Source organism: Monodon monoceros, unplaced genomic scaffold, assembly GCF_005190385.1.
Source record: "Monodon monoceros isolate NGI ecotype Baffin Bay Population unplaced genomic scaffold, NGI_Narwhal_1 Super_Scaffold_18, whole genome shotgun sequence".
NCBI classification, from domain to species: Eukaryota; Metazoa; Chordata; class Mammalia; order Artiodactyla; family Monodontidae; genus Monodon; species Monodon monoceros.
In genome coordinates this window covers 1725567-1740258 of record NW_021703774.1, presented here as the reverse complement: position 1 = coordinate 1740258, position 14692 = coordinate 1725567, and the positions used below count along the sequence as shown (strand labels likewise).

General features: G+C 42.1%; 1 protein-coding gene across 4 annotated transcripts in view; it reads left to right on the top strand.

The window, feature by feature from the left end:
- The window catches only part of CAMSAP2 (calmodulin regulated spectrin associated protein family member 2), a 94622-nt gene that overhangs the window by 23037 nt on the left and 56893 nt on the right, over positions 1–14692 (top strand). Inside the window, exon 2 of one of the 4 annotated variants that reach the window (XM_029228275.1) lies at positions 12910–13000. The exons of the other annotated variants lie outside the window; for them this stretch is intronic. Within the exon in view, the coding sequence (XP_029084108.1) occupies positions 12959–13000 (42 nt within the window). The 5' untranslated portion in view covers positions 12910–12958. The remainder of the gene's footprint in view (positions 1–12909; positions 13001–14692) is intronic. 4 annotated transcript variants of the gene reach the window in all.

Here is a 14692-nt window from a genome sequence, read left to right as displayed (position 1 = left end):
TTGTCGGTGGTGGTGGTGGTGGTGGTGGTGGTTTGTTGACTTTTTTTTTTCCAGCCTGCGTCAAGCAAGCAAAACATGGCAGAACACCGTGAAGCCCTTTGCGTGCTGATTTGCTTCTATCCATCGGTATACGTGTTCACGTACCATCCCACCTGGAAGCCCCTTTGCTTTAGCTTACTGTGTGCCCGGCAGTGTGCCCCCACGTTTCATCCCCCGCCTCACATAATTTAAATCTGACAACAGTCCTTAGAGGAGAGTGTATGGTCCCCGCTGTACGGATGAGGAAGCTGAGGCTTTGAGAACGCGGCCCCGGCCTCGGAGCCAGCGCAGGGAGGGGCGGAGGCGGGATCCAGGCCAGCTCTGCTGCGGCTGGCTGTGGTTTCGTCTTCGCCCGGGTACGGGAAGTCCTGGGAGGTGGGCCGACGACGGGAGCGGGTGGGAGGAGAGAGGGGCTGTAGGCGGGAGGGAGCAGGGCCGTGTGCCTCTGGAAGCCTGCGCAGCCCTCTGCCCTGGCTTCTGCTCCTGTAGCCTTGTGCGAAGGGCTGCGCACGGAGGGCGGGTGAGGCAGGGTTGTGATCAGGTCTTCCTGGGGGGTGGTTTAAGACTGTGCGTGGTGATCCCCCGGTTACCGCCGATTCTGCTGGGCACACGGAAAGCGCGGAACGGACGAGCCGAGCTGGGGGAGCGTCGTGCGGTCCTCCTTCCTCCTGTTTTCCTTCCCTGCCTCCCTGCCAACTGCCGGCACGCTGGTCCGGTCAGCAGCTGCTGTTGGGGTCTCCTTGGCACCTCTGTCGCTGGAACTCGGGGTCCTGTACCCATGTAGAAGCTTAAAAAACCTTTTCCCCATGTAAGAAGGTTAAAAATTGCACATTAGAGGAAAAGGATTATATACATGCAACATGATAGCAGTGGCTGAGAAGGTACTTATTTCTAGTCACCCTTGTATAATAGTGCCTTACAAACTTAGGAGCAGAGCTTGTCTGTGAAAAATTATTTTAAGTTCTCACAGCCATTGTTGAGCAGGGTTTTTTCTTCATGCATAGTGCCGGGTCTTTCTGTTTCCCATGGATCATGTACCTAGTTTGGGCTCCATTAGTATTTCCGGGTAGCATATACGCCTCAGTTACAAAGTCACAGTATCTCTTGATATCTTACAGCCGTGTTTATTGTGTTTGAGTTTATTTGTAACAGTTATTTAGAACTCCAAATTACTTTCTCGTAGAAATAACTTGACGACTGGTGCTTACTTTACCAGATGATCTCACAGTAACCTTTATATTTATAATAAAACTGAAGTCACTCAGGCCGTGTATTAATTTATTCAGTTCAGTTACGGAGCTTCCGTCGTGTACTCTGTATTACCTGCTGTGATGAAACAGAGTCCCTGTCCTTCAGTGGCTCACTTTCTACTGGAGATTATAGAAACATAGGCACACTGTAGTACATACGTTTCAGGAGTTCAGAGGCACCAAACTCAGTCCTAATCTTAGTCTGAGTCTTGACGGCTCTGAAGGGGTTGCCAGGTGGGCACAGAAGCGCCTGTTGTAGGTGGTGCGTGAGTGCCAAGGGTGTGAGAGCCGTGTGCACCGTCACAGCTTTAGCCCAGGGTACGTGTCGGGGCCGATGAGAACCGAGGCCAGACCGTTGGATGGGGGCAGGGCACGGATGAGCTTCTGTGCCCCCCAAGTGTCACTTCATCCTGGAAGTGATGGGGCTTTAAATCGGGGAGGAGGGCATCAGACTTGTGTTACAGTCACTGTGCCGTGGGAGAGACACCGCTGGAGGCCGTGGAATTTCAGGAGAAGCGTTTTTGAGGTGGAATTGAGATGATTTTCTTTTTTTAATCTGTCCCTACCCCCCACCCTTCCCCCCTGGTAACCGTAAGTTCCTTCCCTAAGTCTGTGAGCCTGTTTCTGTTTTGTAAATAAGGTCATTTGTATCATTTTGTTTTAGATTCCACATGTAAGTGATGTCATATGGTATTTGTCTTTCTCTGTCTGACTGACTTCACTTAGTGTGATAATCTCCAGGTCCATCCCTGTTGCTGCAAATGGCATTATTTCACTCTTTTTTATGGCTGAGTAATATTCCATTGTATATCTGTACCACAGCTTCTTTATCCATTTCTCTGTCGATGGACATTTAGGTTGCTTCCATGTCCTGGCTATTGTAGATAGTGCTGCTATGAACACTGGGGTGCAGGTATCCTTTTGAACCAAGTTTTCCTCCAGATATATGCCCATGAGTGGGATTGCTGGGTCATATGGTACTTCTACCTTTAGTTTTTTAAGGAACCTCCATACTGTTCTCCATAGTGGCTGTATCAATTTACGTTCCCACCAACAGTGTAGGAGGGTTCCCTTTTCTCCACATCCTCTCCAGCATTTATTGTTTGTAGATTTTTTTGATGATGGACATTCTGACCTGTGTGAAGTGATACCTCACTGTAGTTTAAATATGCGTTTCTCTAATAATTAGCGATGTTAAGCATCTTTTCATGTGCCTCTTGGCCATCTGTATGTCGTCTTTGGAGAAATGTCTCTTTAGGTCATCTGCCCATTTTTTGATTGGGTATTTGTTTTTTTTGGTATTGAGCTGCATGAGTTGTTTGAAAATTTTGGAGACTAATCCCTTGTCGGTTGCATCCTTTGCAAATATTTTCTCCCATTCTGTGGGTTGTCTTTTTGCTTTGTTTATGGTTTCCTTTGCTGTGCTAAAGCTTTTGAGTTTAATTGGGTCCCATTTGTTTATTTTTACTTCCATTACTCTGGGAGATGGATCGAAAAATATATTGCTGCGATTTATGTCAGAGAGTGTTTGGCCTATGTTTTCCTCTAAGAGTTTTATGGTATCAGGTCTTACGTTTAGGTATTTAATCTATTTTGAGTTTATTTTTGTGTGTGGTGTTAAAGAGTGTTCTAATTTCATTTTTTGACATGTAGCTGTTCAGTTTTCCCAGCACTGTTTATTGAAGAGACTCTCTTTCCTCCATTTAATAGTCTTGCCTCGTTTGTTGTAGATTAATTGACCGTAAGTGTGTGGGTTTATCTCTGGGCTTTCTATCCTGTTCCATCGATCTATATGTTGGTTTTTGTGCCAGTACCACACTGTTTTGATGACTGTAGCTTTGTAATATAGTCCGAAGTCAAGTCCTCAGTCGGGAAATGAAGAAGAGAACCTAGGATAAGGACTGGCCAAAAGATTTTAGCCCTTATATCAACTCCAAGTAATTAATTGTTGGCTAACTGCTAGAAGCTGGGAAAACCAGCTCTCTGGTTTCGCTTCGTTCTGGGAGCCTCAGGCTCTAGATTTTAGCTCCCCATCCTCTGTTGCTTCTGGTGGTTTTGAATGCTGATACTTTTACCTAATAGGTTAAAAAAACAAAATAAGTAAAGGGACAGCCTTTTAGTTTAAAAATCTTGAGCTGATGGTCTTACGTCTTATTTTTGGTCAGAAAGGTAAAGGTTACTCTAAGTCTCGTCTTAAGCTTCTCTTTTCTTCTTAGCACCTGTTGAAAAACATAGGGATGTATGTAAGTGAAAGTGGGTCTTTGTTGTACTAAGGAATGGAGTAAGATTGATATGCATTTTGTTAGAAATGTCTGGTTTTTTAGTTTGTTATGTTACATTTATGTTTTCACCAAGAAGGTGGATGGGAATTCACTTCTTTAATGTACTTGCTGAGCTCCCACTGTGCACTCTAGGCTAGGCGTTGGTGATGAAGTCTATGGTCTCTGCCCTAAAGATGCTCCTGGAGACCTGAGGTGAGGAGTCACATGGATTGAAGGATCTGTAGTGTGAAAATGGGATAGGACCGAAGGTGGAGAGTTGTGGGGATAAAGTCAGGTATGAGGAGAGTTGAACATGCTTTACAGATGTTAATTATCCATATGCAATATGTGATACAGGTATTAGTATCACTGTTCTATAGATAAGGAAACTGATACTCCAAAAGGTGAGTTGACTTGCCCAAGGCCAGACAGGTGAGAAATGCTGATGCTCGGGCTTAGCTTGTATCTGCTGACTCCCAGGCCCACGCTCATCCCGTTTATACGTATGGCCTTCCCAAAACCCTAAAACACACACAAAAAAACCCCTACTATTTCTGTAGTGTTTAACAGCTTATAAAGAATTTACACTTTTTTTCTTTTTTTTTGGTAACAACTAGGAAAAGTAAATAGGGCAGTTATTACCATCTCTTTTTATAACAAGTAAGGAAACTTTATGGATGGATGTTGTGAGTAACTACTTGTTCAGTTCCGACTGGAACAGGTGTGCAAAGAGGCAGTGAACAGATGGTGGTGATTGTGTAGCCAGTTGGTGACAGAACAGTGACAGGCTCAGGCCTCCCTGACTCCTGACCCAGTGCTTGTTCTGCACATACACTGTGCTACCACCCTTGTTCCTGCCCTTGTGGATTTTATTCTGCATGGGTTCTGCGGAGACCAGCAGAGAGTGTCAGCGTGAAGCAGGATGTGACACAGTGAGAGGGTGTGCAGCAGACACACGCAATGCTGAGAGGAGTGGGTTAGGAACCCCAAGAGCAGGGGAGGTCGGCGCGAAGGGGAGTTGTTCTGGTCGCTCAAGCGAGGGGCTGTCTTAGTCTCTTCAGGCTGCCATCACAGAATCCCACAGACTCCGTGGTTTATGAACAAGCGAAATTTATCCCCCCCAGTTCTGGAGGCTGGGAAGGCCAAGGTCAAGGAGTCAGCATGGTCGGGTTTTGGTGAAGGCCTTTTCTGGGTTGTAGGCTGCCAGTTTCCCGCTGTGACCTCACGTGGGGGGACAGGCAGGGAGCTCTCCGGAGCCTCTCTTACAAGGGCACGAATCCTGTTCACAAGGACCCCACCTCAGGACCTGACCACCTCCCAGAGGCCCCACCTCCTCGTACCATCACCTGGGGCTTTAGGGTTCAGCATAGGAGTTTTGGGGGAACACAGACATTCAGATCACAGCAGGTACTCTTCTTACATAGGGACGTCTCATTTAGTGACAGCTGACGTATGAAGATACAGACTTAAAAAAATAGAGTGATTCACTTTGCAAAATAATTTTTAAATTTTAAAAATGCTTTACACCAGGATTTATTTTCACAACATTGCTTTGGAAAAATACGACTTTTAATAACCCAAGTTTCTAAGAATATGTGAAATGAAAAATATCGTCCATATTATAATGTGCAATGTAATGTTCATTATTTTAAAAGACTTGCTCTTACATATAGTGCACAGTCTCCTTTATCTGTTGAAAACATATTTTATATTTCTCATTTTTCCCCAGCTTTATTGATAAAACTTGCATATATTTAAGGTATATAATTTAATGTTTCAATATACACATACACTATGTATACTGATCATATCGAACCAAATATTATGCCTAGTACATAGTGCTTAAAAATGAAATGTTAATTTCTGGCCATAAAAATCAGATGTTTTAGACAAATTGGGATGGTGGAGAGTTTGTTTCCCCAGAGACCATGTCTGCACTCCCTCCCTGCTGTCGGTGGTTTATCCAGGAGTTAGGCTGCCTGATGTAGGAGGGCTGATTGCATTGTGCGGGGAGAAACCCACAGCACTGTGGTGGAAGGCGAGGCCGAGCTTGCAGGTGCCCTGCCGAGGCCCCGGAGCCCTTCGGTTTCTGTCCTTCCTGAGCCCACTGGTCCAGCGCTCCCAGAGTCTGTGCGCTGCTTCAGCGTCCCCACCAGTAAGTCCCAGTTGTTGTTTAAATTAGCGTAATTAATTCAACAGACTCTGTTGCCTGCCATTAAAAGAAACATAGCTAAACATTAAATAAAGAAGCCACTCTTTTCCCTTTATTTCCAGGTGAGGACAGACTTAACTGTAAAAGTAAAAGTTTTAGAGCAAAGGGACCATCGCAACCATCTGGCCTGGAGTTTTGAAATTCTCTTGACTAAGACTCACAGTTAGAAATACATTCTGCCTCAGGACCCACGCCTGGTCTAGCTGGATAAACGCATGTGACAGTTATCCTTGTAACTTGAGTTTCCTCCTGTTCTATTTGGAAAAAATGTGGACTGCAATCGACTGAACCTACTTCACGCGTGACCATGAGTGGGGCCTAAACCCACGTTTAAAATTGCTTGTTTAGTTAAGTTTTTTTTTTTATATAGAGAAAAAATGGTGAAATGACAGTGTTGGTACTGAAAACTAAATAACCATACTCATGTTTTTCTTAAAAATGTATTCTAATATACAAGTTACCAACGTGTATCTGTTTTAATGAGCAGAACTGTGGGAATAGAGTTTGTATGTGGACTTGCCTCCTTGAGATTTATGTTACCTAGAGACTTCCCTGGCAGTCCAGGGGTTAGGACTCAGCGTTTTCACTACCATGGGCCCAGATTCAATCCCTGGTCTGGGAACTAAGATCCCACAAGCCACACAGTGAGGCAAAAAATATCTATATCTATATCTATATCTATCTATCTTATCTAATTTCTGTGGTATACTGCTGCCAGATTAATTTTCCTGAAATGACACTTTGATACGTGTCTTATTTTCCAATTAAAAATTTTTAATCATTTTATTTGACTTGAAATGCAGTATACGTTACGGATTCAGATGCGTATTCTTTTGAAAAAATTTGACTTTCAGAGCTAGTGTCTAAAGTGTGGTGTAACAAATAACTTCAAACTTTGTCTGTAAAATAGATAATTCACTTGTAAATAATGAAAGTTTTATTCTTTCTGTTTGTAATCTCATCTCCATAACATATTCAAAGTAGCAAAAGCTAAGATACTTAGGAAGTTGTCTGATATTACAGACCTGCCAGCAGTACTTTTTGATGATTATTGAAGATGAAGTAAATGTATATTAACTAGGACTTTTCATCTTTTAAAAAGAGAAGAAAGTTAACTATTCATTGTAGGTTACTAAACTTACGTAGGTAGTACTGTAGAGGGTGATTTTTCTTTATTTATATGATATATACAGCATTAGTATACATAATTGGAGCACCGAGATTGAGCTGTTTTAGCAGGTTTGGTGTAGAAATGCGGATTTTTCTAATCTACACGCTTACAGTCCAGTGCTACCTAGCGGTGCACGGTCCCAGCAGTGGTTCGCAGCCACCGACACCCCAGTCTGTGTCGAACAGATCGATCCCCCATCCCCATCCCCATGATACCGACCCATTTTGGTATCTTGGTAGATTGTAGTAGTTTAGCAGATTGTTTCTAATTAATGTCAGTGATGAGCTTTAAAGGAGGAAAATAGATGATTATTTAAAAACTTTACCAAAAAAAAACAAACAAACTTTGCAGACTGTTCCATTTGAATGCTTGCCTGTGTTTAGACACCTGGATAAATGAGCTTCTGTAATGGGGGAAAGAAAAATCTTTGTAATACTCGGTTTCTTCTGAGCTCACACTGTTCTGTTGTTGAAAAGAGGGTTTTAATGAGCTGTGTTACAAAGCTGTCCCTGGGGCCTGTCTTTTCAGGAAGTTCTTACATACTTTCAGGGATCTAAGAATGCTAATTATTGTTCTCCTGAAGCTAAAATATTTAGTTTGTGGTAAACAGTCCAGCTAGTAAACAGATTAAAAAGGTAACTTTAGAGAGTGATGAGGAAGGACTGTGAAGCATATAAAAGCGGGATGATGTGACGGAGCGATCGGGGGGAATCGTATGCAGGTCCATCGTGGATAGAACGGTCGGGGCAGCCTTGCGTGCGAGAATGAGCAGAGGTCTCCATGAGGGTTCAGTTAGGCCGAGACAAGGGGGAGAGCATCGCTGACAGAGGGAGCCTCAAAATAAATCAGCTTCACGTCTGGATGGTAAAGTTCCTACTAAGAGTTTCCTGGACGAAACATGTTCAGGAACTTGAAATTTTAGGGCCACATTTATTTGACTTGTAATTTGTACAGTATGAACTACTTGATTCATTCAGTAATCCTGGTTGAGAATTACTGTGGGCCTAGGCGATAGGAGACAGAGATGAGAAGACAGACCAAGCCTTGCTTTCACAGAGCTAATATTTGAGTAGCAAAGATGAGCAATGAAAAGCTAAACCAATTGTAATAATTGCAGATGGTAGTAAACGCTCTGAAGAAAATAAATAAAAAAGAAAGCGGTGGAGGGAGTGAAGAATGCTGTTTTCATAGGAGGTGGTCAGGGAAGGCTTGTCTAGAGAGTTGACGTTTGAACTGAGACCTAAATACCAGAAAGAAGCAGCATGTGTGACATCTGGGGAAAGAACAATCCAGGGAAAAGGGACAGCAAGCTAAAGGCCTGGATGCGTGTTTCAGGAACTGAAAGGCCACTGAGGTTGGTCATGAGCAAGATGATGAGTGATGTTCAGCATCTTTTCATGATGCCTGTTGGCCGTCCGTATGTCTTCTTTGGAAAAATGTCTATTCAGGTCCTCTGCCCATTAAAAAATTTTTTTCTTTTGGTTGCTTTTTTCTGGTCTTTTTTTTTTTTTGGCTTTGTTTTGTTTTTGATTTGAGTTGTATGAGTTCTTTGTATATTTTGGGTATTAGCCCCTTATCGTTTGCAAATACCTTCTCCCATTCATTAGGTGACCTTTTTGTTTTGTTGACAGTGTCCTTCACTGTGCAAAAGCTTTTAAGTTTGATGAGGTCCCATTGATTTATTTTTGCTTTTCTTTCCCTTGCCTGAGAAGGCAGATCCAGAAAAAGATCACTAAGACCAGTGTCAAAGAGTTTTCTGCCTGTATTTTCTTCTAGGAGTTCAGGTCTTACATTTAGGTCTTTAAATGATTTTGAGGTTTATTTTTGTGTATGATGTGAGAACGTGTTCTAATTTTATTCTTTTACATGTAGCTGTCCAGTTTTCCCAGCACCACTCATTGAAGAGACTGTCTTTCCTCCTCTGTATTTCTTGCCTCCTTTGTTGTAGGTTAATTGACCATAGGTGTGTGGGTTTATTTCTGGACTCGCTATTCTGTTCCATTGATCTATATGTCTGTTTTTGTGCCAGTACCGTACTGTTTTGATGACAGTATAGTATAGTCTGAAGTCAAGGATCGTGACACCTCCAGTTTTGTTCTTTTTTCTCACAATTGCTTTGGCTGGAGTCCATTTTTTATCAATATTTCCCTTTCCTGGGTATGGACTAAAGGGAAGGATGTGAGGGCTTAGAAGAGAGAGTGTATTTCCTTTTCCTTAAGCCAATTTTATGATTAAAAGGGTTTAGATTTTTGTTGTTGTTGTTTGTCTGGATGATAAAGCTACTTCAGAAAAACACTTAAAACTAACTGGAAAAGCAGTGGTGGAAAATCTTGGATAATAATCTGGAAGGAAATAGAATATTGTATTTATCTCCATTTCTTTCTTACAGTGTTTTATTTTTATTGAGATACAATTGACATAGAACATTGTATTAGTTTTAGGTGTACAGCATATATGTTTATATTGCTGGATTGCAGTAGGTTCCGTTTTATCCCTACTCTGAAGCCTTTTGGGTTTCTGTTTGGGAGATGAGGACACACAACAAACGGCTTTATCTGCTAAAGCTTTTTTCTTTTTTCTTTCTTTTTTTTTTTTTTAACTCTATAAGAAGTCGTTTTTTTAGAAAGAGTGAATCACAGAGTTCAGCTTATTTTTGCATGCTGGAGCCAAAATGAAATTCCTCAGATAAAGTCTAAATAGGGAGAAATCGTTTACTACTTCGCAGTTCTCCGTCCAGCCGACAGGGAGTGCACTTTTTGTGCAGAATCAGCTCGACAAAATCAGGGCTGTGTTGATCATGTTGTGTTCCCAGCTCCTGGCCCAGAGAAGTTGCTGCCTCAGTGAAGGAAGAAGAGATGTTAGTGAATATTTAAATTAAGAATTAAATCTATTTTGAAAGAGAAGTCATTCAGAATTACAACCGAGAGAGTGGTAGAGATGTGGTTTTTGTTTTTGTTTGCCTACAGATTTGAAAAGCGTGAGCTGCGATTATTCATGACACGACACGCATGTTTACTGAGCTTCCACATGAGGTCTTCTGGGGGAGGGAGGCCCTGAGAATCTAATTAAGTGATGAGATTGTTGGCTTTCTGCTTTACCGTTTTAATATAGTCAGCGCCTGTCTGCTTTCAGATAGTCAGCTGGTGAGCATGTGCTGACTCCCCTCTCCACCTCTGCTTTCTGTATCCAGCTGTGCCCTTTAAAACGTCACAATTCAGACCGCCTGGGGGGGTGGGAGGGAGGGAGACGCAAGAGGGAAGAGATACGGGAACATAGGTATATGTATAACTGATTCACTTTGGTATAAAGCAGAAACTAACACACCATTGTAAAGCAATTGTACTCCAATAAAGATGTCAAAAAACAAAACAAAACAAAACAACTTCACAATTCATATTCATATATCAAGTCACCAGGATGTACATTTTAAATGTCTTCACAATTTTATGTCGGTAAAGCTGAAATTTTTAAAAAAATCACATGAATTAATTCTGTTTATAACACAGGATTAATTAATGCATTTTTACCAGTTTGTTTTCATGAAGTGAAGTATGCTTGAGATATAATTAGGTCTATTAATACCAAGGATATAGTTTAGAAACTAAATCCAGTTACAGTAGATTTTAGGTTGTTGCTCAGATTCTTTCATGATAGAGTTACGTGGTATTTCTCTAGAAATAGTTTAATTGTAAAGTAACTTCAGAGTTTTATTGCATTTGGCCAGAGCCATTTTTTGGTAAGAGCAGATTAAATCCAAGGAGTCGTTGACCCCTAGCTTCTGCCTGGTTGCTTAGCCCAAGGTGATAAATGAAGCCAATGAGAGTCTCTGCTTCAGAAATCTGAACAAACCATGGAAGGAATTTGCTTGTTAGCAGATTGAGAAACTAAGCAGAGAGTCCTGAGGAGGGAGAGTTAGGGCTGGGAAGGCATGGCAGACTGTGGAGTTAGGGGCAGGGAGAGCGCCTGGAAAGGGTCATAGCCATCTTTCCATATTGATGAGTATAGACCCATGCCATCATTTTTCAAGACCGTACAATACTATGTGGTGTGAAAGGACCATAATTTATTTTTTTTTTTTTTAATTTTTTAAAAATTTTATTTATTTATTTATGGCTGTGTTGGGTCTTCGTTTCTGTGCGCGGACTTTCTCCGGCTGCGGCGAGCAGGGGCCAGTCTTTATCGTGGTGCGCGGGCCTCTCTTGTTGCGGAGCACAGGCTCCAGACGCGCAGGCTCAGTAGCTGTGGCCCATGGGCCCAGTCGCTCTGCGGCATGTGGGATCCTCCCAGACCAGGGCTCGAACCCGTGTCCCCCGCATCGGCAGGCAGATTCTCAACCACTGCGCCACCAGGGAAGCCCAAAGACCATAATTTATTTGCCCAGTTCCTTGATGGATGTTTAGAACCTCCCCGCACTGAAAGGTTTGTAAGTATAACAATGACATGATCAGAGTTCCATGTTCAAAACATAGAAATAAGAGACTGTGTCACTAAGACTGAGCAGGCTGAGTGCATATTGTAGTGACCTTTCCTGAGGTAGGGAAACGGGGAGAGGAGGAATTGCAGTGCGGGGGAATGGCCACGCTACAGTGAAGAGATGCCCGTTGAGGTGTGTGCTGAAAATAGAGATTTGGGGATCACCTGAGTAGTCCTGGATAGCTGAAGCCATGGGATTGAGATGACTGGGGAGGGCGTGTTTTAGAGGAAAGAGAGAAGGTTAGGGATGGAATTGTTAGAAGCAACCAATGTTTAAGTAATGCACAGAAGACACTGTGGAGAACAGACAAAGGTGTGGGATGAAGAACTGAACATTTCTGGATAGTATCAGGAGTCTTCTTGTTCTGATGACATCTATTTTTCTTAATGATTTTTATCCTCATTTTGCTCGGTAATTATTCTTTTGGTCTTATGTCCCAGACTGGGAAAATATTTTAACCTGTCTGTTCAATATGTAGAACATCATGATATATTAAGAGTGATCTCGTAGATTTTTCTAAAGTAGTTTTGAAAAAAAACCTTAAAAGTTTCCTTTAAAAAAAATGATGAGGCATATAGGTTCAGAAATGCTTTGGGTATTTTGACATTTTATTAATTGCAGTATGGTGCACTGGTACCACTTGTTTATATTCAGCTTTTCCTTCCCATCTTTGGCAGAATTGATGCCACACCGCTAGTTTCCATATAGCTATAAGAACGTTACTGAAGAAAGCCTGAAAATACAAGGAAAACTGATTTTTTTCTATCCTTCCTTTGTTAAACAGCATTGTTATTGATAAATAACAGCATTATTTCTTGTATTTTTTAATGATCTAAACTAGAATTTAGATTTGAATAATGTCAGTACTTAATGGGTCATTAAAAATTAATGTTTTAAAGGAGTTATGTTTGTTATGGTCTACCAAAATTATAGTGGTGGCATTTTATGTGGACAGTAAGGTATTGTATTACCAGCTCAGAGGGTTAACAAAAAAACTTGATAGTCTTTTGATCTCTTTACACATTTCTTCACCTTAGAATGAACATAGGGGAGATTTGACAGTTTTATCGTAGGTAGGAGCATTTCTCGAGAGTTACATCACCGGATTAGTTTGGGGGTCTCGTGCTGACAGCGTCTGTTCTAAGTGCACTGGCTCCTATACATATTGAAACTCCTTTCATGTAAGCACTCGTTTTCCTTCCAGTTACCTAGTGAGGTACCTCCCAGATCTACAGCTCTTTACCTCTGGCCAGTATCTATGTGTAGAGGCCGTGATGCCGGCCTCGGTGAAGTTAGGTGTCTTAGTTCTGCCGCTGTGGCATGTTTGTCTCGGCACTGCTTGCCAACAGGCCTTCATCTGGAAGGAAATGGTGACCTCTACTTGGTGGCTTGGAGGAAAGGTGTTCCTACTTCTTACTTTGCTGTTTGAGTTTCTGCCGTAGCTGTGTCCAAATCTTGTGACATTTTGCCCACTGTTATTCAACTTTAACTTGTCTTTGTAGTTTCTGAAAACCTGGGTGGTAACCTTCCACGTCGCCAGGGAGAGACATCATGACCTTCCTTTTTCTCTTCCCCGTAGACAGTGCTTGGCAGGTGAGTCCAGACTGCATGGTGGGCAGATCAGGGAACAGCTGTGATTGTGTCAGAACCTCGTGTGGTTCACTTTCTTTTTTTCTCTGGTAAAGCTAGTACTGTCAGGTGCAGTTTTCATACGTACCCAGCTGAAAGAAATCTGCTGACAAACTTCCTTTCGGGTAATTTTTTGAGTGTTAACTGGAGCTTTTACTGATGGTTATTTTTATATGATGAAGCATATTTCGGTGTATTTTATGCAACTTGTTTTCGATTTTGAGATTTGAGGCACAGTTTTTGGCTCAGCATATCCATATGCCTGGAAAACCTTCAAATCTGGAAAGCTGTAAAACACAAGCATACTTTGAAGTACACCATATGTGGCTGGTTCAGCTGTACTAGGAATGTCACATTGGTTAGCAAGTGAAAGAACATAGCTGTCATTCTACGTCGTTGGCATGAGATGGCAGCAATTATGTCGAGTGGTGGTGGACGAGCCTGAGCTGCCATATGTAAACGGTCATAAAAATAAAACTTGCCCAGGTCACTATGGTTAGGACGTTTGAAAAACACGAACGTTCTGTACTTAAATCGTGATGTGTTGGGTATATTCATCTACTTTCGTGGGTTTTCCGTAAAGCAGTGCACGCTTTGCTGTCCCCGTGGTGGCTGTCTTTTCCTGCTTCCACTGTCTTTGGTGGCTCATTGCAGCCCCACTCTTAGTGGGCCAGGCACACTCCTAATTTCATTCCTTAAAGTATCGATCCATGTAGCATTTGTTTGGGGGAACATAAAAATAAACGATTACGGGGCCTTCCCTGGTGGCGCAGTGGTTGAGAGTCCGCCTGCCGATGCAGGGGACGTGGGTTCGTGCCCCGGTCCGGGAAGATCCCACATGCCGTGGAGCGGCTGGGCCCGTAAGCCATGGCCGCTGAGCCTGCGCATCCGGAGCCTGTGCTCCGCAACGGGAGAGGCCACGACGGTGAGAGGCCCTCGTACCACAAAAAAATAATAATAATAAAAAAAATAAATGATTACGATGAAGTTTGAAGATTATCTTTAGGTAATAAATTATTCTGCAGGCTAATCCCATAGTCATACACTGACTAATACCTGAAGTAATAAAACACTACAAATCATTGTGTCACATAACAACTTCTAGAGTACTTTGATGTACTTTGGTCTCATTTGATGCCTTGTGGGGTGAGAAATTATGTATTATCCACATTTAACAGATGAAGAAGAAGACTCTCAATGAAGTCTGAGTGACTTCCAGGTCAGAGCTTTCTTTTTAAAAATCAGCTTTGTCGAGGCATAATTTAAATAAAGTGTACCTATTTAAAGTAAATAGTTTTGAGTTTTGACAAATGTATACACTCATGTAAATACTACTCCAGTTAAAATATAAAATGTTTTTATTGGCCCCCAAAATCCCTTCGTGCCTCTTTGCTGTCAGATCCCTATCTGCATCCCGTGCTAGATCTCCATCAGTCTCCTTCCTGTCCCTGTAGGTGAGTTTTGCCTGTTCTAGAATTTCATATAGATGAAAGCATAATGTATGAACTTTTATTTTTTTAATTTATTTGTTTTTAGCAATGTAGAATTTATTTGTATTCACCGTAAAACGGTGTCACATTTTGTGCGTGGCTACCAGAAGAGCAGTAACACTTGGGTGACACTACATTGCCATCAACATTGGTTATGCTGCAGAGT